Below are 21,002 nucleotides of genomic sequence, written 5' to 3'. Positions count from 1 at the left end.
AGGTCTGCAAGACCGGACAAGAGTGGCATGATGAAGTCGGCCGGGAGAAAAGACCCTCAACAGAGGTCAACATAGGCGCAGACGGCAGACCGTAAGCAACTGGACCCACGTCCCAAGGAAGACCCCTGAGAAGGTTGCGTCTGGATTTGGAGAAGGTCAGTTGCATAAGAAATGATTACAAGCCCCTAAAATCGCTTGGAACATATCACTAGCTATTACAGAGATCTACAGAGCTGTAATGGGGGGACAAATTGGATGAGTGAACAGTCCAAAAGGCAATGGCAGGCTACGGTCTGTACAAAAGAGGCCATAGGCCACTCGAGTGGGCGGGCCCCATGAAAGACACGGTTCAATGGTCCAAACCGCCTCCCATTGGACAGAGACTCATGGAATTACCACTATAAAAGGGAGGAGGCCGCCTTTGGAGAGAAAGATGAGAGAGGGAGGGGATGAAGAGATTTTTCTTTACGTGCATGTAATTTGTAAAAGCAAAATCAAGAGAAATACAATATAGTGGATGTAGTTCTTGATTAACAGAGTGAACCACTATAAACTTCTTGTATGTCCTTAATATCAAAAAACATAATCTCATTCACTTCACAACTTAGCAAAAACCCTACTACAAAATTCAATACATTCAGTAAAACTATCAGTTCCTAACCGGTAACCCAACGGGCTATTGAAGAGTAATCCGGTAAGTACTTGTTGATGAAATTCCACCGTCAACATTATTGTTACTATTGTTGTTGTTGTTGTTGTTTGGAAAAGAAGCAGTATAATGAAGTCATATTCCAAATTTAAAAGTCTAAAAATTTCCATCACATTTTTAGCGCGGGGAAAAAAACGAGATAGATTTACTTCTCAACTATACATACATACACACATATATACACATATATATATATATATATATATATATATTAAAAAAAGGAAGAAAATGACTATTGTCTTCAATTGCTTTAAAGGAAATCACCGATGAGTTTCGTCAAATTGACTCATCCATATCTTCACAAAACTAGTATCTTGCAAGTATATAGTTCAAACTTGTAAAATATAAATAATAGTGTTCAAACATGCTAATTGTTAGGAACCAAATTAGCCACATTTGCACAAAAGTCTCGTCAAATCCAACAGGAACCACAACTTAATCACGTAACTTGGAATAAAAGCCGCAGACAATAGTCTTTCCAATTTTTGGGTCAATAAAAAAACTCATATATCACGGGTGGATTTGGTTAATTACTACTCGTGAGTGTTTTTTGTATTACTTTATTTCCTTTTTTCTATTTATGAGTTGTTCAAGAAAGTGTAGAGAAACTTGGTAAACACTTATTTCCCTTCTAAGTAATGTGCTAATGTACAACATTGATTTGAGTTTTTTTTTTTTCTTTAAAAAAAAGTGAATGATGACATTATTTTATTTTATGTAAAATGGAAAATATATTCAAATTAAAATTAATTTGAAGTATTTAGAAGCCACGATACAAGAAAAATGTTACCGACCTATTCTAAGCAAGCGATATGAATTATGAGCAATTGACTAGCGTGTGCTTTATGTGCCTAAGTGCCCAAGTGGATGGGGACCAACGTTGATGGACAATTAACATTCTCACCTACCAACAATACGATATTTTTATTTTTATTTCAAATGACCAGACGATAATTTTAGGCATAAATTTATAAGCAACTAACATATAACTTTGTTTGTGGGGTATGCCACCCTTTATCCCTACCTTGTAACTCATAATTAACTCAAAATAAAAAAATAAAAAAAAACATGTAACTATGTCGTAGATGGCATCAAAAAATTTGGGGCAAGACTTTAGGAAAATTTCGGGCTCAGTTCTGCTTGTAAAAAAAAGGTGTTATTTATAAAAAGAAAAGGAAAAAAAAAAAAAACAGTATTAGTGCCTTTCGTAATTGTATGAAAAAAAACACAATACTACTACAACATTATCCCATGATTGAAATGGAAAACGGTATCAACAGAATTAGAAAGTAAATTATACCATAAATAATCATCTTAATTTGGAAACTTTAAACTACTTCCTTTTAAACATACTTTGAATCTATAAAATTTGGTTTTTTGACTTTTTTTCTCATCTCAAAATTTTTTTTTTTTTTAAACTCACACTCATCATCTTATAATAAAGTCAAAAGTGTAACTATGACTAACCTTAGACAATAACCACTTTTTCTCACCTCAACTTTCACTCCACAAATCAAGGTTTTTCCTTTTTTTTTTTTTTTTTTTTTTAAATATGGTTATTATGGTAACTGTAAGTAAAACTAACTGTAGGCGGGGATTCAGAGCGCGTAAAAGTAGAGCATATCAGGTGAGGAATTAAGTGAGAAAGCTATCTATTAGCCCACTCACTCAAAAAAAAAGATTTTCAAAATATGGATAAATTAAGAGTCCGTTTCGATAGATAATTCGTTTTTTGATTCGAATCATAATTTATAATTCGTTATAATATTTTTTTCATAAAAAATACATATAAATTAAAAATAATTTTAATCTCATAATTTTAATACATAAACTAAATGAGCTCTAACTTTTTCAAACAAAAGAAAAAATATGGATATCAAAGTTCCCGATAAATTGGACTATTGCCTTGCCCGAGAATTCAGATTTCATTTCAGTATCTGAAATTGTCGTTTCTATATGTTCGTCACCAATTAGACTCCCCAAAAAACCGTTAAACATCTGAACGTAGAAACAGAGGAACGCCTGAGAAATCTCCTTATAAATAAATAAATAAACAAATAAAAACTCTGTTTCATATTAGTTCTTTTTCTCCCCATCCTCGTTCTTCTTTCGCCTTGTCTGTTTTTTCTTATTTTATTTTATTTTATTTCTTTTGTCGTGTCGGGTGGGATTTTGCGTCGTATTGTTTGAAGTTTGAAGGAAGATGAAATTTTGCAAGAAATATCAGGCGTACATGGAAGGACAAGAGAAAAAACTACCTGGGGTTGGGTTCAAGAAGCTCAAGAAGATCTTAAAGAAGTGTCGGAGAGATTTACACTCACAGAACGACGTTAATGGTGTTCTTCATGACCAACCCTGCCCTCACAATTGTGCAGGTGATTATAAGCCACTTATATATCTGCTTTTTATTGGTTCTTTTTTTTTTTTTTTTAATGTTTGTATTTGTATTTATATCTGGGATTCGAATTTCTGGGTTTCTCCTGGTTTATAGTTTTATTTGTTTTGTTTTGTTTTGTTTTGTTTTGTTTTGTTTTGTTTTTGTTTTTTTGTAGAAATCTCTTCAGTGTTTAAGCTTTAAATCTTAATTCTAGCAAACCGAAAAAAAAAATGATGATGAACCAAAACTGATGAGAATGATAAGATGTGTTTGGTTATAAGCTCAAAATTGGAGTACAATTATCACATAACAGATGAGACAACGTATGTTCTCCGTCATTTTCTCATTCTTCTTGTCAACTTCTGTTTTAAATTATTTGTCTATTTTCTAGTGATGTATATACACCGGAGATTATTACAAAGTCCACCCGAGTAAAATTTTCTACCATTTCTTGCAAAATTTCCTCTTTCAATTTAAGCATACCCACCTAGAAATTGATATTTTTTTTGGTGGGATGAAAGAGATTTATTAGACTTTTTATGAATATACCCTATAAATTGGACTCTGAAAAGTTTGGCTGCATCTATTTTCACAAAATAAACTGTGCATATTCCTTGCTCATGGCCTAAGGTTATTGAAACAAACTTTCATGTACTACTATTTATTTGGTGATATAGGAATCTGACCAATTTTTAGGAGCAAATTAAAAAAAAAAATGGTTGAATTCTCTGGGCCGGTGAAAATGACCAATTTTATTAAATCCATGTTTGCTAAGTAAATGTCATAGTTATTATATAATTGTTGTTTGTGGGGGGTTTTTTAATCTGAGTTTGTTCTTTTGCAGTTTGTGATGGAACTTTCTTTCCTTCACTTCTAAAGGAAATGTCAGCAGTGGTGGGTTGCTTCAATGAGCGTGCACAGAAACTGCTTGAGCTGCATTTGGCTTCTGGTTTCAGAAAGTATTTTTTCTGGTTCAAAGGCAAGCTACAAGGTAACCATGTTGCCTTAATTCAAGAAGGCAAGGACCTAGTTACTTATGCACTTATCAACGCCATTGCCATGCGTAAAATACTAAAGAAATATGATAAGGTAAGTTTATCTCCATTTAGCCTCCGTTTGGGTAGGGTAAAAAAGGGAGAGGAAAGATATTAGAAGAGGGATTTTGGAGAAGAAAGGAGAATGTTGCGTTGTTTGATAAAGAGAAAATTGAGAAAGAAATAAGTTATATATTCGTATGGCCTACTATTTCTTTATCCGTTCAACCTTGTAAAGAAGAATGACGAGAAAATATTTGATGAAAAAGAATATATATTCAATAATCATTTTGGCCCTAATCATATCTCATTTTCTTCTTTTGTATGAAAGTATGATCATACGATAATTTAGACTCAGACGTTTTCTTGCATCCTTTATTTCTTTTTCACCAAACAACATTAAAGAAAAGCCCCTTCTTCACCTTTGTATTTTGCTTCTCATTTCTCTTTACATTTTCCATCCCATCTTACCAAACAAATGTTTAAAGTTTTGGTTGCTATAAACCAGATTGAGTACTATATTGAGGTGTTTTATCTGCTTTTGAGCAGGTTCATGACTCCAAGCAAGGACAAGCATTCAAGTCGCAAGCTCAAAGCATGCACATCGAGATCCTTCAGAGTCCATGGCTTTGTGAACTAATGGCTTTCCACATCAATTTGAGAGAAATCAAGGTGAAATCAAGAAGGACATCTGTGTTATTTGATGGATGTTCACTCACCTTTACTGATGGTAAACCATCTCTCACTTGCGAGCTCTTTGATTCTGTCAAGCTTGATATTGACTTGACTTGTTCCATATGCTTGGTAAGTCCCCAGATTTCATTTTTGGGTTTTTTTTCTTCTTTTGATAATGTTAGTGATCCTAATTGTTATGAAAGCCTTTTTAATACCAACTAACGTAATTTACGAGTTATATTTTCTTATTCACAAATGTTTAAAGAACTTTTACGCCAATTGATATTAAAAAGATACGTCTAATAAATAGATACGTGAGTTGGTATTAAAAAATTTAAGATAAGAATTGGGATCTCTATTAAGTATGTATTCTACATATGACTCGTAGAAAGGTCATTTACTTATTAGGTTATCTTTGTTTTTTTTCCTGTCTTCTAACAGGACATAGTTTTTGATCCGGTTGCTCTCACATGTGGTCATATTTTCTGCTACATGTGTGCTTGTTCATCTGCTTCGGTGACGATCGTAGATGGACTAAAGTCCGCAGAGCCTAAAGCAAAATGCCCTCTCTGTAGAGAGGTAAATCGATGTCAATTCATTAACTCATATTTTGTATTTACTTCGCCTTTTTTTGCTTAATTCAATCAGGGGTAGCAGCCATGGATGTGATCCAGTGTTGGATTGCGAACCACAAAACTTGATAATTGTGATGCTAAACCACCGTACGTTGCCAAAGGGGATGTCACAAACCCAGACATGAATGTATTTTTTAGATTTTTCCAAATAAATTTGTCAATATGAGTATAAAAACAAGCTTTTAGTTCCAAAGCTATATAAAAAAAAATTACAATATTTGAAACTCGGATGTACAGACCTAGGAACATCCAAAATATAAGTGCTACTTCTTTTCATAAACTAAATATACAAAATTCTAAATATCCCTTAAATATATTCAACTGTCAGTCTGTGATTATCTTGTTTTTATTTCAGGTAAGAGTTTATGAAGGCAGTGTACACTTGGAGGAGCTTAGCATTCTATTAAGCCGAAGGTATTTATCTGCCCACAAAGTCAATTTTACTCTTGCAAAAGCTCTTGTTTCAAATTACGTAAACCGGATATCAATCTCTCATTTGGCTCTAATTGATTTGAAAAGCTGCCGTGAATACTGGGAGGAGAGGCTTAAAACAGAAAGAGTTGAGAGAGTTCGACAAGCAAAGGAACATTGGGAATCGCAATGTCGGGCTTTCATGGGTGTCTAATTGATCACACAACTCTCTCTTTTTATTTCGTAGGTGGTTAAATTAAATTGGTTCTAGAATAACTTGTTAATGTTTATTGTCATGTACTGATGTAATGCAAATGTAATCCAGTTGTTTTTTGTGCATAATTTTGTAAATAAACTTTTGTTTCTTGAAAATCTTTTTCATACGTGATTTATGACGTGGCCTTTGACAAATGATGCCTATCAATATCTTCCAGATGTTGGACCAAACTTTTGGTGCATGAATCAAAATGGAGCATTTCTTTTAGTGGGGGGAAACACTGGTAACAGTTTTTAGTTGGAGAAAGAGTCGCACTACTTTCTGGACCATTCAATTATGCAACTTGCAAGGATGACAATACATGTATCAGTCAGATTGAAGACTTCAAATTTTAATGGAAAAAAAAAAAAGCATGGCAGTGTTTAGTGTCGTTTTTGTTTTTATTTTTCATATTTTTTGAGAAAAAAATAAAAATCGGAGAGAGATGACGTTTGGTATAATTAAAGACAAAAAACATAAATGAAAATAATTTTTTAATTTAGTGTAAAATAAGAGATAAATGAAAACGACTTTTAATCGTTTTTTATTTTTTGTTTATGTTTTCTCCTCTCTCGAGGAGAGAGAAACATTAATTATTTTTTTATACTGAAAACAATCTTTTAATAAAATTACCAAACGCATTTTTAAAAATGATTTATCTCTGAGATTGAAAATGTTTTCATTTCTATTTTCATACAAAAAACAAAATCATTTTAGAATGATTTCCAAACACACCCGATATTTCCCAAAATTTTGTGCAAAATACAGTACAACTTCACCGAATCAGTATTTGTGAACCGATATTTTCCAAAAATTGTGCAAACACTTTTTTACAAGCAGATATTTCAAAATATATATTTTGAAAATAACAATATTGTAATTACTGAATGCAAAGACCAACACATCAAACAACCAAATGTCAAAATTTTTGCATTACAGAATAAATTTCCTACTCAAATACCATAATTTGGTATTAGTACATTAATTTGGTATTGCATCAGAGATGCTCTTAGATTCAGAATTACTAGTTAAAATAGGACAATTAAACCATTTTAAGTTCAAAGAAATATGAGAATAACATCAATTATCAAAAGTAGGAATACGAGAGAGCAGCTCTCGCATTATAGTCCAAAACTCTCCCAAAAACGTGCATACCACACAGACCAGAGTCATTCTCAACTGGGACATATCAATGGATTTTTGTCTTTACACATGTGGTATCTTCCGCATAGCTTCTCCAAGGTTGCAACAGAATGCTGCATAGAATTCAGTTTTGTATCCATGAACATACTCTGAAACAAAGAGCTCATTAAGTGAGGCAGAGTAAGAAAGAAACCAACAAATTTCAGACTCGAATAATGCTTGCTTCTTACCTGATAGTCGTCCCCATGTTTCTCAATGAACAGGCCAATATGACGCCGCTGCAAGGCAGTCAATGGTTGTGGAGGCGCAGATTTCCCATCTCTTCGTTTCTTTCCCAGCGCTGATTTCAAGTCTGCACAATCCAAACAAAAAGCACCAAATAAACAAAATAACAACGACCATCCGATAAGATCAATTAACTTCAGTTCAACAACAATAGATAGAGAAGGGGAAACAAGTTAATAGACACAAACAAATCCCCTCTCTGAAGACATAAGATGGCAATTTTTGCTTTGCTTCAATCAAATTAAGCTTCTTTAGACATGACAACCCATGGGGTTCCATATATAACAGAAACACAGCACTGTAAAATAGATAAACACAAACTTGGTTTCATACTTTCACTCAAGCTAAAACCAACAAAAAATTGAGTGTTCGATCAGAAGTTTGTAATGCACAATCCAATAAGGAAATATTCTCTATTACATAATCTATAAATACTTCCAAAGAGGATCCAGAAACTCATTGCAAAAATGTACAAAAATGTAATAACTAATAGAAAAACAAATTAACAAATTAATAATCAGCTTAGAAAGCCAAGCTATCCATCCATCCACAATTAACCAAAACTCGTGTTCTATAATTACATTACCCTCGCTCGATTAGCATTTTATCCAAAATCGAAACTCGGGTTAAACATGGATTTAAAAACAGAATGAAAAATTTGACTCGCAAAGCAAAAATTAGAAGTTGAAATTTGAGAATATCCAAATTAACCATTCAAAGATTTATACTTTAAAGCGAGAAACTCACCGTCTTCTTCGAGATCGCTTCCGGTATCGGCGAGACCATCAAACTCGGCGTCGCCGTTGGAATTGGAGGTCGGAGGCGGCAGGGGGACCTGGAGAGAATCGCTTTGGATGAGGTGAGGGGTTCGGGATCGAACGCCGAGCAAGTTGGGGTTGGAAACGACGCCAAACGACTTGTAGTTTTGGATGACGCTGGCTTGGTCGTCCCATTTGGGGAGATTGCTTTCTTCTTCGAGCAAAGAGCGAAGCTTGGGAGGGAAATTGAAGGCCGGCTTGAACACGTTCGGCTTCTTCTTTGGCAGACCTACCCGTACCTTTGGCCTCGACTTCTTGTACTTTCTTCGCGATCCTCCCATCTCTCTCTCTCTCTCTCTCTCTCTCTCTCTCTCTAAATGTGGTTTGGATTTGGATTTCTAGGGCAAACAATTGGGGAAGAAAATGCAGTTAAGGGTTTAGATTAGGGTTTAATGTCAGGAACCGAGAAGCTCTAAGCTCTAAGCGGTGCGTTTCGTCTCTGAGATCAGGGACAAGAAGAAAAGATAAATTGCATTGTTAGTCCCCAAATGTAACACTTTCTTTTCTTTTATCCTATGCCTTTGTTGTTTTGACAATTTAATCCTGACACTTAACACTATACCTGGTACATCTTTTTATTTCTTTTCCTTCGTTTTTTTTATTTCTGGGAACAAAGTAGACCAATCTGTAGTAGTTAATAGGAGGAAATTTATTTCTTATTAGACATTCTCCCCAAAGGTAATGCTTTGGCATAAAAGAATACCATATTTCATATATTATTTTATTTTCTTTAAAAAATGATATTATATTTTGTTCTTAAATTTATATTGGTATGTCTATTTTTTCATATAATTTAAGTTCTGAAATTATAAAAGGAAATTTCTCAAAAGAATATATGCATAAGAGGAAAATTTTTAAGTTTCAAAAAGTTAAAAATGATAATATGATTACCAAGTAGAAGGTCAACGCATTAACTAAAAAACCAAAATTTAAAATTTAACAGATGCTATGTTTGGAACCAATTTTGGGTACGCATGAGATATTGATGAAAAGAGATGCGAATTCAAAAAGGCCAAAACGAGACCTTTTTTCTTCAACAAAAAATATTGTGTAATCTGACAGAGTATTCTTTACCGGTTTACCCTTATAGTGAGAGCAGCCTGTTTGAGTTGAATAAGGTCATTAAGAAACATGAGCTTGTTTGTTTCATGAGTTTGAACTACGATTTAGACTTTTTTGTTACAATATTTTTCTCATAAAAATTAAAATTTTGATTTAAACTTTCTAATTTTAACCCGTGAACCAAACAACACCTATAAACCGAATTGATTTCAATAATTCTATTTTGTTGCTTCTAAGCTTTAGCTTTCTAGTTGACTAGTTCATGGAGACTTCTACAATGTTGCTAACTACCATCATGAATTACAAGTGAAGTCAATAATACATTAATATGCGCAAGCAAACTTCTTTTTTTTTCAATTTTGGGTACGCATGAGATATTGATGAAAAGAGATGCGAATTCAAAACGGCCAAAACGAGACCTTTTTTCTTCAACAAAAAATATTGTGTAATCTGACAGAGTATTCTTTACCCTTATAGTGAGAGCAGCCTGTTTGAGTTGAATAAGGTCATTAAGAAACATGAGCTTGTTTGTTTTGTGAGTTTGAACTACGATTTAGACTTTTTTGTTACAATATTTTTCTCATAAAAATTAGAATTTTGATTTAAACTTTCTAATTTTAACCCGTGAACCAAACAACACCTATAAACCGAATTGATTTCAATAATTCTATTTTGTTGCTTCTAAGCTTTAGCTTTCTAGTTGACTAGTTCATGGAGACTTCTACAATGTTGCTAACTACCATCATGAATTACAAGTGAAGTCAATAATACATTAATATGCGCAAGCAAACTTCTTTTTTTTTGGGTAGAATATTGGGAAGTACATTTGTTATTAACGTGTTAATACCAAGTTCAACAGTTCATAGGACAAAAAGGTTGTTTCCATTCTTTCACAGCAGAAACCGCAACGCTTTTTTCTCCGCCCCTGCGATCATTTGTTGTAGTGGCACGAGAAACACAAGAACTTGCACTTCAAGAGACTTGCCAAGATATTAGCACCAAACAGAGAAATTGTTGGATTGGATTATTAATTATAGTCCAGACGATCTATTGGCGTATTCTTGAACCAATGCTCCAAAGAACGACGGCCTTTCAATCAAGCGCGACGGTTTGTCAAACTCTTTAGCGCGTCCTATAATCAAATCAGGAAAAAAAAAATCATAAAAATGCCTTAAAAGAACACACGAGATTAAAATAGCTAGAAAGCAAACAACAATTAGTACTAACCTGCATCTACCACTAACACTCTGTCGCAGTCCATGACCGTGGGAATTCTGTGAGCAATGCTGATGATGGTGCAAGAAGCGAAATCTTCCCGGATGATCTTTTGAATTACGGCGTCAGTTTGTGAGTCGACCGAGGCAGTGGCTTCGTCCATGAACAATAGCCGGCTGCGCTTTAGCATCACTCGTCCTAGACACAGGAGCTGCCTTTGTCCCACGCTCCAGTTGTCTCCGTCGTCAGCCACTGATTAAGTGATAGCAAAATTGTGAGGAAGAATACTTTGGTTTGAGGAAATGGTACTAAAAAATTTTTAAAAATGAAGTGAGAATTAGTACCTTTAGCATCGAGTTTCTCTGATTTTGAAGCTACCACATCCTTGAGCTGGCACCGGTCGAGACTCTACAGAAACATTAACGAGGTTAATGCAAACATTAATGACAAGAAATATCGTAAAAAGAAGATGAATTCCTACTAAAATTCGATTTGGGTCAGCCGGATTTGCGCAAGGAAAAAGAAAATCGGCTTTTCGTGGTTGTTGTGGCAACAGATGAACAAAATAAATCAAAATCTAATGGAAATGAACTAGCATCCTAAAAAATGATGGTCCTTTCTTTTCACATTTTGAATTAGAAAATTTAAGTTAAAATGTGAATTTATATGAAATAAAATGCAGTAATAAAAAAATTAAATTTAAAATGTTATAAAAAAAGATAATATAATAAAAAATTTGAGCCGTAAAAAAAAGGGAATAAATATCTCGTGAAAATCTTTAAGAGAAAGCGAGTTTGTTCAGAAAAAAGGACAACACTATAAAGGCAGAAAACTTGATATAACGACATTATATATTAAGATTAGAAAAAAAAAATATCATCATTAAACGACTTAATTATTAGGATCCACCATCGTAAAAACGACCCTATCTCCTATTCTACACAACGAAAACATCCTATAAACGCCAATAATATAGTAACAAGAACAGGAAAAAAGGACAACATATAGAAGACGACAAAACTTAGAAACGAGGACTATAAGAAAACGGCAAAAACTATAAAACGCCAATTATTACAAAGACAATAGTAGAAACGACAAAAACTTCTAAACGACAAGATTCATAAAAGGCGACATTATATCAGAAAACGACATGAAAAAAGAGGGAAAACATGAAACGTACAAGGAATTAAATACGTAAATTATATATGCCTCCGCTAGGTCTCGGGGTATGCTTATAACAAAAATGCAGAATCATGAAAATCAACACAAATTGGAAAACAATAACTTTTTGATAATTAACTAACTTCGACACAGTAATTACTTGAGAAAGAGAATATTCTACAGAAGAAGAGCAGTATGAGACAAAACTGTGAAGAAAACATCTCTCACAACTTCACAAACAAAGAAGTATAGTATATATATTACCTTCCATATATCTTCATCTGAGTAAGCTCCAACAGGGTCGATGTTGCTTCTTACAGTTCCTTCGAAAAGGACAGGCTCTTGAGGGATGATCCCAAATCGAGACCTGAGATCATGAAGGCCAAGTATGGAAATGTCGATGCCGTCGATGATTATTTTGCCTCCCGAGGGCTCCACAAGCCTGAAGAGCACTTGTATCAAAGTCGACTTCCCACTTCCCGTTCGTCCAACGACGCCGATCTTCTCTCCACCATGGATGCTCAAAGTGAGTCCTTTCAGAACCAATGGAGTGTTCGGCCGATACCTCACCTGCTCATCGTCAATAATTCATTCCCAAGATGAGTTTTTTTTTTTTTTTTATTATTCTTACCTCAATTGAAAAAATATTCATTGTGATTATGAAAAACTTAACCAGTTCATTAGTCTTTTTCTTAATTCGCACTCAAGTGTTGGCAATTAGCTAGATTTAAGGAATTTCTCCTTTTTCTTTTTGTTCGCAATTAATTAAAAAAGAAGAAAAATGTTCGTGTTGTAATGAAATTTAAGTACATTTGAATTTGTTGTTCCATTTTCTTATCTTATTGATTGTGTTCCAGATCAAATTAACACTTCATTTAGTTGCTAAAGTATTTTTAGTACTAAAAATACCTCACTTCTTACTTATTTGGTAATGTCTTTAAATTTAAATGACATGTCAAATAAGCAGTGAATACGAAGACTCATGCATCAGGTAATTACTACAACAATTATGTACATTCTCTTTTAAGGGAAGAATGATAATCATGTACCATATCAACGTAAGAGCATTTTTCTTGTCATTTTTTTTTATCTCAGTTTAGATTTTTTCTCGCAAAAAGCCCTTTTAATCCATGAAAAGGATCTATTTTTCATATATGATATTATTGAGATTAATTTTAATTAAAAAAAAAGGTCTCTGGTAGAGTTTGGGAGAATTGATGGGGACACTTACCTGCAAATCTTTGAGGTCAACGTTGCCCTGGGTGGGCCAGTTTGGAGGAGGAAGACGGTCTTTGATTTCCCATTCTGCTTCTGATGGAATCTTTGTGAACTGCTTTACCCTTTCAACAGAAACCATTCTGTTCTCCACAAAGCAACTCATGTAGACAGCCCAGAACATCACACCATTAAGGGACAATCCGTAAGAAAGAGATAAACCAACATTCTCTGCATCAAGTTAAAAAAGATGTAAATTGGTTATTTGTAGATATTTAAACATAAAATGTAATAGTGAAGTCCGCGTATCAAATAATTAATACAGAAAGTGACAGAGAGAGTGACAGAAAAAGTGACGCTAGCATTTCTCTTATAAACCAACATTCTCTGCATCAAGTTAAAAAAGATGTAAATTGGTTATTATTTGTAGATATTTAAACATAAAATGTAATAGTGAAGTCCGCGTATCAAACAGTTAATACAGAAAGTGACAGAGAGAGTGACAGAAAAAGTGACGCTAACATTTTTCTCATTTGTATTGTGAAGTAACAAATTTTAATAAATAATCTCATACCTGGCTTTATAATACTGCTTGGTAGCAAGACCATAAACAGGGTAGACATGCACAGAATGAAGCTTCCCAGAAGTTCCAAACGGAAACCCAACCACTCGTTTGATCCGTTGTTATGGAAATCCATGCGCAAGTTCTCGTTCACCCTTCTGATATTTTCCTGGCAGAAACGGTCCTGTTTCTGGAAAGAGCGTATTGTCATGACCCCGGAGATACTCTCTGAGAAGTGGTGGATTACAGGAGCCTTCGTGATTGAGTCAAGGCGAGTCAACTCACGAGATGTTGCAAGGTAGTATCCCTGAAAACCAAGAGGTATAATTAATTATTTTCTTATGTTCGTTATTATTATTATAATTATTATTATTTTTGTTACAATGTGAAAGAGAACGGAACACTAGAGTCTAAAATGAAGGGTCGTGACTCATACCCGATACCAGACATTCAGGAAAACAAGTGGAACCAACAAGAATATTGTTGGCCAGGCGTATTGGCATGTAATGATGAAGATGCTGAGCAGTGTTATGTACATGGCAATGGTAACACTCATAAAGAAGGGAAGAAAGACATCAATATTGGTCTGATCAGTCGATGCCTGTTATATGGAACAGAACTTCCATCAGTTAGCTGATTAACTTGGCATACTTTCATCAATAGTTCATATAAAACTAGGAAGAGAATCGTTCTTACCCGACTGAGAATTCTTCCCGAGGGTGTGGTGTCGAAAAATGACATGGGGGCATGCAAGATGCTGTGGAGAATTTGCGAGAAGAAAATCTGTGCAGTCTTAAGCCCCAAAAAGGTACTAGAAAAGGATCTCATAGTTACCAACACAATCGAAATGGCAGCTATTATGCCGTATACAGAAATAAAACGGGAAGGATCAAACGACACGGCACGTTCCGCTGCAGTTTCATAGGCTAACCAGTAATCACCAGCCATTAAAGATGCTTGCCATACAAGAGACAGCAGCAACACTACAGCCACACCCGACCATCCATAAGCTTCGGTGCAATAAACTTTGTAGATGTGGAGGCTCACTTTCCCAGTTTCTCTCTCCTCCTCCTTGATTAACTTGGAGTTGCCATTATCCGATTTTGGCTGGTCAGAAGTGTTGCTCTCGCCGTTGGCCTCCCCATGGGTTGAAGGGGATCGAGGGGATTTTAGTGGTTTCGTGGAACTCTCGTTGCTTATGGTGGCGCCAGCTTCTACGAGCTCCATAGAGGATTCATGAGCTGCTACTAGTGCTCCGAAATCCATGCCTGAATCTAGCAGTTCATTGTACTTTCCTGATTGTACTATCATCCCATCTCTCATGACCTGATATTTTAGGAAGCAAGCAAGTTCACAACACATCTGTATACTTAAGAACAAAATTACAAAAATGGTTGAAGCTGCCTCTTGGCTTATGTTGACTTACCAAGATAAGATCAATATTGTGTAAGAAGTCAACTTGATGAGTTACTAGAATGACAGTCTTGTTCTTGAGCACTCCCCTGACACATTCCTGTGAAATGAAGTAAATATTAAGCACTAAAATAATGAAAGAGAATCAATTCTTGTTGCTTCAAATTGAGCATGTAGAGTTACAGCATCATTTTCCTTTAGTAAAAGTCTGCCAACACTATCATCAATTGGTGTTGGTGGGTGTGTGCGTGCTTTCAACGTGTTGAGTCCTGAGTTCAAGTTCCAGGGGACGGGGGCGCAATAATAAAATAAAATAAAATAAATTATAAGAAATTTTGTAAGCAGTGATTCACCTTGAAAATTTCTGAGCCAGTATGAGCATCAACGGCACTGAAAACATCATCAAGAAGATAGACATCACAGTCTTGATATACAGCCCTGGCAAGCTGTATCCGCTGCTTTTGGCCACCACTTAAGTTGATTCCACGCTCTCCAATCTCAGTTTGATCTCCAAACTCCATCATTTCCAAGTCTTTCTCCAAGCAACAAACCCTAATAACTTCATTGTATTTCCTTCTGTCCATTGGCAAACTAAATAGGATGTTTTCTTCAATGGTTCCATTCTGAATCCATGATGTTTGAGCTACATATGCAGTTGTCCCACAAACTCGCACCTGCCATTCACAAACCGAAAGGGAATAAATAAAACATGTAATTTATATATGATATAGATATATATGTGTGTGTATGTGTGTGTGTGTGTGTGTGAACATATTAAGTGTTGAATCTTAATCATACCTTTCCTGATATTTTACGCATCTCACCAAGAATTGCAGCTAGGAGTGAAGACTTCCCAGATCCCACTGTCCCAACTATAGCTGTCAATTCCCCTTTGTTGATATTAAAGTTTATATTCTTCAAAATCTCTTCACCATTCTCATCATCCCAACTAAACTTACCATCTTTAACCTCCACAGCAGTTCTACCATCACAACCCTCCACTCTCTCCACATTATCACCAACAAGTTCCCTACTAAGCATGTAACGATCCAATCTCCCGAGCGAAATCATAGCTTGCGAAAGCGAAATCATAGACTGCGGAAAAGTCCTGATTGGCTCTTGCAAGATTTTGAAAATTGTTGTGGTTGTGAACACCGTCCCGGCATCAAGAGGAACTCCCAACATAATTGCTGTGGCAAACGTGAGAGTCGATACCATCAAGGGAGTGCTCCACATGACAGCAATGTTGGCCGAAAGTGAGTACATGAACTTGGTCAGCCACCCGAACTCTGACTGACGGAAACTTTGAATCCTCTTGTTGAAGTGATTCTCCCAAGCCTGGAACTTGATCACCCTCATGTAGTTCAGCATCTCATTCGTCGCCTTCATCCTCAAGTCTCGGTTTTTCATTACATTAAACTGAAACCTGTTGTTTCTTTTCACTCCCAAAACAACGAAAATCATAACTGCTATAATTCCAAGAACTGCAGTGACCACAGAAGCACCAAGGTAGTTGGACAGAAGCAACAAGGCCGCTGTGACTTGCAATGGCGTCAGCCATATTGAGTGCAATTGAAGCATCATATCGGAGAGCTGTTGTGCATCGACCGCCATGTAATTCACAATTTGTCCTACCCCGTGAGCCTGCCGAGCTGAGCACGTCAATCTAAGACCCTTTTTGTACAAGGAAGTGATGAGAGTGGAACGGATAAGCATTCCTAGCTTTTGAGAGTTGAAGTTGAACTGGTGAGTTGTTAAGACTTCAACAAACTTAGCAACAAGAAGAGTCAGTACTAGATAGTATCCTTCATAAGGGGAATTTCTTTTTCCTGAGGTAAAATCCACGAAACTTTGGATAAGAACAGGACCAACGTACATGACACAGAGACGGATTATTGCAAGGAAAGCTGTAAAAGCAATCTCCCTCCAGAAGCATCTGAGAAGTGTCGTCCTAACCGGGTGGTTTGATTTTTCATCTGGTTTAGGCCATTTTGATTCAAAGAGCTTTGACATTCTCTCAGCTACATGTTGCGGAGAAAGATACGGGACTTCGTCGATTTTCAGTGGCTCTTTGTAGCCTTTGCTAAGAAGAGGGTTCATCCAAAGCCAAAAGGCCTTGGAAATTATGGAAGCTGAAGCAAAGCCACTCACCTTGGCTTTGCTCGAAAGGGGTTCGTATAACTCAGGTTCTAAGTCCATCCCAGGTTCTGATTCATTAACCAAAGTAATCCCAGTTGAGCCTCTAATGGCAATAACAAGAAGAACAATTGACAAAGGAAAAGACACTAATGAAACTATATCATCTAGTCTCAAATTTGGATCCTGGCTTGAGACTAAACGAATAATACCAGATGTAGTAAACAAGGAAATGACTATGAAGTTCACAATCCAGTAAATTCGAAGCGATAGCGGGTGCTTAAAGGCCTGGAATCTCTTCTCATGCGCGATCAAGATTGCAATCACTATGTGAGTTACGGCTTGAACCAACCAGAAAAGGCCATCTACAATCTTCCATGTGGATTCTGTGGTTTTAGTGAATGCAAAAATGGATACAACAAGATAACAAAGTGACAATAGACCAGTGACGATAATTGAGAGCTTAAACCACAGAGTTGTTCTGAGATGAGTCCTGTTGTTGGTCGTGATTAAAGGCTTGTTGAGGTTGGAATTGGGCTGGTCATTGGAGAAGAACCTAGATAAGAGCTTTTGGATTGCAAAGACCAGGAGGGTAAACAAGAAAAGGAGGTTTATTGAAGACAACAAAGCTCTCTGAGGACAAGGAGAGAGAAAAATGAATCTCAGCCATTGGAATACAGCTGAGAGAGATGAGTCATCATGGGAAAGAGAAATTGCAGATGATGAACAGGAAACGGATGTGATCCATGATGATGAAGACATGATTCCTAGAGACTTAAAATCAAAGGCTATAGAAATTCCACTGGCTTATACTTGCTTGATTCTCATCAATATATATATACATATATATATATATATATATATATCCTTCTTGTTCCCTGGAAAGATAAAACAGAACAATATTACAATTCCTATGTCAAAATCATATACAACAAATTAACTGATGAAGAAAAAAAGATTAGTATTTTCTGATAAAAACTTTAAGAGATGAAACCTGACAGAAATAGACGAAATATAAATTACACGTATTTCATCAGCAAGAAGACAGGTTGGAAACTGTCTAAGGGTAAGAAAGATGAGGAGCTTAAGAGCTTAAAATTGCCATTTTAAGGCAGAGAAAAAACCAAATTAGCAAGACAACTGTACACACCGTTTTTTGGTTTTATAAATAAATTATAACCTTCTAGAGTTATTTCCAGGAAAGCCCAGAATTGGTAAAAGGCCAAACATTTTGCAGCTAATTTTAAATTGCTTTATTGGCTATCCGCACGTTAAATTGCTTTTGAGAAAATAAATAAATAAAAGTGAATTAATTGAAGCAAATAATTAGCAACGCCAATGGGATCCTCTACGGACAACAACTTTTTGTCGAGGAAAGTAAGAAGAAAGAGAGGGAAAGAAAATATTCATTAATATTGAATGAATCTGGTAAGGATGTGATACGGGAGTTCTTTGAAGTATTTTGATTCATTTGTCAATCAAAGGATTATTATAATATAGGGTCAAACTAATCAATAGTAGTTGGCCGAAACAAGCATTATTACTATAATAATTATGCAAAAACTAAAACCATTTCGCAGTTAAAAACTATTTTGCAGCTAATTTTAAATTGCTTTATTGGCCATCCGCACGTTAAATTGCTTTTGAGAAAATAAATAAATAAAAGTGAATTAATTGAAGCAAATAATTAGCAACGCCAATGGGATCCTCTACGGACAACAACTTTTTGTCGAGGAAAGTAAGAAGAAAGAGAGGGAAAGAAAATATTCATTAATATTGAATGAATCAGGTAAGGATGTGATACGGGAGTTCTTTGAAGTATTTTGATTCATTTGTCAATCAAAGGATTATTATAATATAGGGTCAAACTAATGAATAGTAGTTGGCCGAAACAAGCATTATTACTATAATAATTATGCAAAAACTAAAACCATTTCGCATTTAAAAACTATCTTAATTAATTAAAGAACATTAATTATTATCCTTGACCTTGTAATAAACAGTTTGTACTTTGTACACACAATAAAGATCAGAAAAGCAGAAATGAATAGTCAAGTAAGGAAAGGAACCAAGAAAAAAGATTCATCAAAAGACAACACAAAGTTTGGCATTAGAAAAAGAAAATGGCGACCGGTAAACTAAACCATATGGATGCAAAAGCTTTGCTGAGAGAGAGAGAGATAGAGAGAGAGAGATTATAGAATTATTGTTTTATTACCTCTCAGCTGAGTGTTTGGCGACCGAGAAAACTTTTTCCAGTTTTCTCTCGGAGTCTAAGCGCGAGAGATTGTGAAGGAAACCAGTTGTTCTATTGTATGGTCAGACAACGACGTGATGAAATTGTGATCAGCTTTCCATGTTGGTGGAGCTGAAATCCTGGACGAAAATAAATGAAGTGCCTATTAAATAAAAATATTATGGACACGAAAGACAAGACAAAGGAGATACGAGTCAATTTCTGGGCCGCTCGAGGAACAGTGAGTCCCCCAACCGGGTTAATTAATGTGATCGTTGCATTTGGCACTAAAAAAATGAGTGATTAAAATCCGGTTTCCGACAAAGGGTAATTATTTTCTATGTCCATATAACATCGTTCATGTGTTCATAAGATTAATATTAAGTTAGCTTTATGTAACAATCAATAAATATATTATATTTAAATAAATTGAGTATTGCACATATACAAATAATGTTACACAGATATATGAAAGAATTTATATTTATCAGACTATATCGTTAAATATTGTATGTCAAATGTGGCGTTATATTAAAAATAATTTATCATTAAAATATAAATTTTAGTATTACCTGAATAAAAAAGAGATCATCGGTCTTATTTCATCAAAATCGTACTCGTACTCTTCTGCCATAATCAAAAGGGCATTCAAAAAACGACGTGGAAATATACGAACTCCACAGATTGATTTGTCAATTATTGATTTATGTTTCTTGTCCATATTATTATTATTATTATTATTATTATTGTAGCCCTGAGAGTTTGATTCCACTGTTATTGGCAGGTCTGGAATTGCCGACGTAAATTGAAGAAATCAACGTGCGAAACAAGAGCGTGGCTCATGAGCCATGCCCTCAAAAGTCAAAGAAAAATAAAGACTTTTTTGCTGGCAAGGGACGTGGGACCCATTGACCACGTGCACAAAATCTCGTCCATTTGGGCAAATAAAACGGAAATTACGGGGCACGTGAGATACAGTGTCTGTGAACTTTGAAGAAATGCGAGTATGGATGGCTTTTGGAACTCTGCTGCATTCATCATCGGCGCGGAGTAAAGAGAGACACTGGAAAAAATAAAAAATAAAAAAAAATTAAAAATGATAAGCTCTTGCATGTGTTATTTATTTGTAGAATTTATAATAGGTTAAAAAAACACTGATATGATCTGAGTTACTGAGATATGATCTGATTTTTGGTTATTTGTATATTTTATAATAGGTCAAAAAACTGATATGATCTGATTTTGGCTTATTTGTAGATTTTATAAGTCAACAAAAAAATAGTGATATGATTTGAGTTACTAATGATCTAATTTTAGGTTATTTGATTTTAATTATATTCTGTTTTATATTTTTAAGTAATCTTACAGTAATTCTTATTTAATAGCAGTAATCCTCAATCATTTTACCAGTTATATTTTTACTGTTTAAATTAAAAAAAAAACATTATAGTTTGATGAATTTAAAAAAGAAATAGAACATCACGAGGCCTTTATATCGTTCTATTTTAATAAAATTCCTATTTAATATAATAATGAATAACACATGTGTCTTATTATTTATTTATTTATTAAAAAAACCCCGATATTTATTGAAAACCAAATCGGCCAAAAATTACTTTTTTATGCTTTCCGAAAAATCGTTGTCGAACTGGAAGTCAT

The 21,002-nt window shown here is 34.9% G+C and overlaps 3 protein-coding genes across 8 annotated transcripts; 1 reads left to right on the top strand and 2 right to left on the bottom strand.

The window, feature by feature from the left end:
- The first annotated feature begins 2,596 nt into the window (after positions 1–2,596).
- On the top strand, positions 2,597–6,416 carry LOC21385043 (probable E3 ubiquitin-protein ligase BAH1-like 1). Of its 5 annotated transcripts, none has more exons than XR_002903071.1 (7): positions 2,597–3,084; positions 3,931–4,175; positions 4,670–4,924; positions 5,237–5,374; positions 5,444–5,557; positions 5,786–5,844; positions 5,950–5,969. XR_002903071.1 is itself a non-coding variant. In XM_024171964.1 (7 exons), exons 1-6 carry the CDS (start codon positions 2,913–2,915, stop codon positions 6,053–6,055), a joined length of 975 nt encoding a protein of 324 aa, XP_024027732.1. In that variant the 5' UTR covers positions 2,597–2,912; the 3' UTR covers positions 6,056–6,084; positions 6,276–6,416. The 5 variants fall into 5 exon arrangements, 2 of the variants coding, with proteins under 2 accessions (XP_024027732.1, XP_024027731.1); XM_024171964.1 differs by lacking the exon at positions 5,444–5,557 and adding an exon at positions 6,276–6,416 and having other exon boundaries at positions 5,950–6,084; XR_002903070.1 differs by having other exon boundaries at positions 5,237–5,517.
- A 611-nt stretch (positions 6,417–7,027) lies between these two features.
- Positions 7,028–8,789, bottom strand: LOC21385042. Of its 2 annotated transcripts, none has more exons than XM_024171965.1 (3): positions 8,273–8,789; positions 7,471–7,592; positions 7,028–7,353 (listed from the first exon to the last, which is right to left on the bottom strand). In XM_024171965.1, the coding sequence occupies exons 1-3, from the start codon at positions 8,622–8,624 to the stop codon at positions 7,273–7,275; spliced, it is 555 nt and encodes a 184-aa protein (XP_024027733.1). In that variant the 5' UTR covers positions 8,625–8,789; the 3' UTR covers positions 7,028–7,272. The 2 variants fall into 2 exon arrangements, with proteins under 2 accessions (XP_024027733.1, XP_010105998.1); XM_010107696.2 differs by having other exon boundaries at positions 7,028–7,389; positions 8,273–8,787.
- A 1,410-nt stretch (positions 8,790–10,199) lies between these two features.
- LOC21385041 (ABC transporter C family member 4) lies at positions 10,200–19,509 on the bottom strand. The gene is made up of 12 exons (XM_010107695.2): positions 19,326–19,509; positions 15,770–17,985; positions 15,325–15,645; positions 14,985–15,071; positions 14,255–14,884; positions 13,995–14,159; positions 13,571–13,865; positions 13,013–13,227; positions 12,046–12,351; positions 10,965–11,028; positions 10,633–10,872; positions 10,200–10,537 (listed from the first exon to the last, which is right to left on the bottom strand). Exons 2-12 carry the CDS (start codon positions 17,867–17,869, stop codon positions 10,437–10,439), a joined length of 4,524 nt encoding a protein of 1,507 aa, XP_010105997.1. The 5' UTR covers positions 17,870–17,985; positions 19,326–19,509; the 3' UTR covers positions 10,200–10,436.
- Between the last annotated feature and the right edge of the window lie 1,493 nt (positions 19,510–21,002).

The sequence above is a fragment of the Morus notabilis genome, unplaced genomic scaffold (assembly GCF_000414095.1).
Source record: "Morus notabilis unplaced genomic scaffold, ASM41409v2 Scaffold1879, whole genome shotgun sequence".
NCBI lineage: Eukaryota > Viridiplantae > Streptophyta > Magnoliopsida > Rosales > Moraceae > Morus > Morus notabilis.
The sequence above is the reverse complement of the archived record's forward strand: the minus strand, read 5'-3'. Positions and strand labels throughout refer to the sequence as shown.

Excerpts from the sequence above, each read along its gene's own strand:
- LOC21385043 (XM_024171964.1), top strand. The coding sequence starts at position 2,913 with ATGAAATTTTGCAAGAAATATCAGGCGTACATGGAAGGACAAGAGAAA. Across the intron at positions 5,375-5,785 it reads AATGCCCTCTCTGTAGAGAG|GTAAGAGTTTATGAAGGCAG; the intron begins GTAAATCGATGT and ends TTTTTATTTCAG. Across the intron at positions 5,845-5,949 it reads AGCATTCTATTAAGCCGAAG|CTGCCGTGAATACTGGGAGG; the intron begins GTATTTATCTGC and ends TGATTTGAAAAG.
- LOC21385042 (XM_010107696.2), bottom strand. The coding sequence starts at position 8,624 with ATGGGAGGATCGCGAAGAAAGTACAAGAAGTCGAGGCCAAAGGTACGG. Across the intron at positions 7,593-8,272 it reads AAGCGATCTCGAAGAAGACG|ACTTGAAATCAGCGCTGGGA; the intron begins GTGAGTTTCTCG and ends TGGATTGTGCAG. Across the intron at positions 7,390-7,470 it reads AACATGGGGACGACTATCAG|AGTATGTTCATGGATACAAA; the intron begins GTAAGAAGCAAG and ends TCTTTGTTTCAG.
- LOC21385041 (XM_010107695.2), bottom strand. The coding sequence starts at position 17,869 with ATGTCTTCATCATCATGGATCACATCCGTTTCCTGTTCATCATCTGCA. Across the intron at positions 13,228-13,570 it reads AAGCAGTATTATAAAGCCAG|AGAATGTTGGTTTATCTCTT; the intron begins GTATGAGATTAT and ends AACTTGATGCAG. Across the intron at positions 10,873-10,964 it reads AGAGAAACTCGATGCTAAAG|TGGCTGACGACGGAGACAAC; the intron begins GTACTAATTCTC and ends TCACTTAATCAG.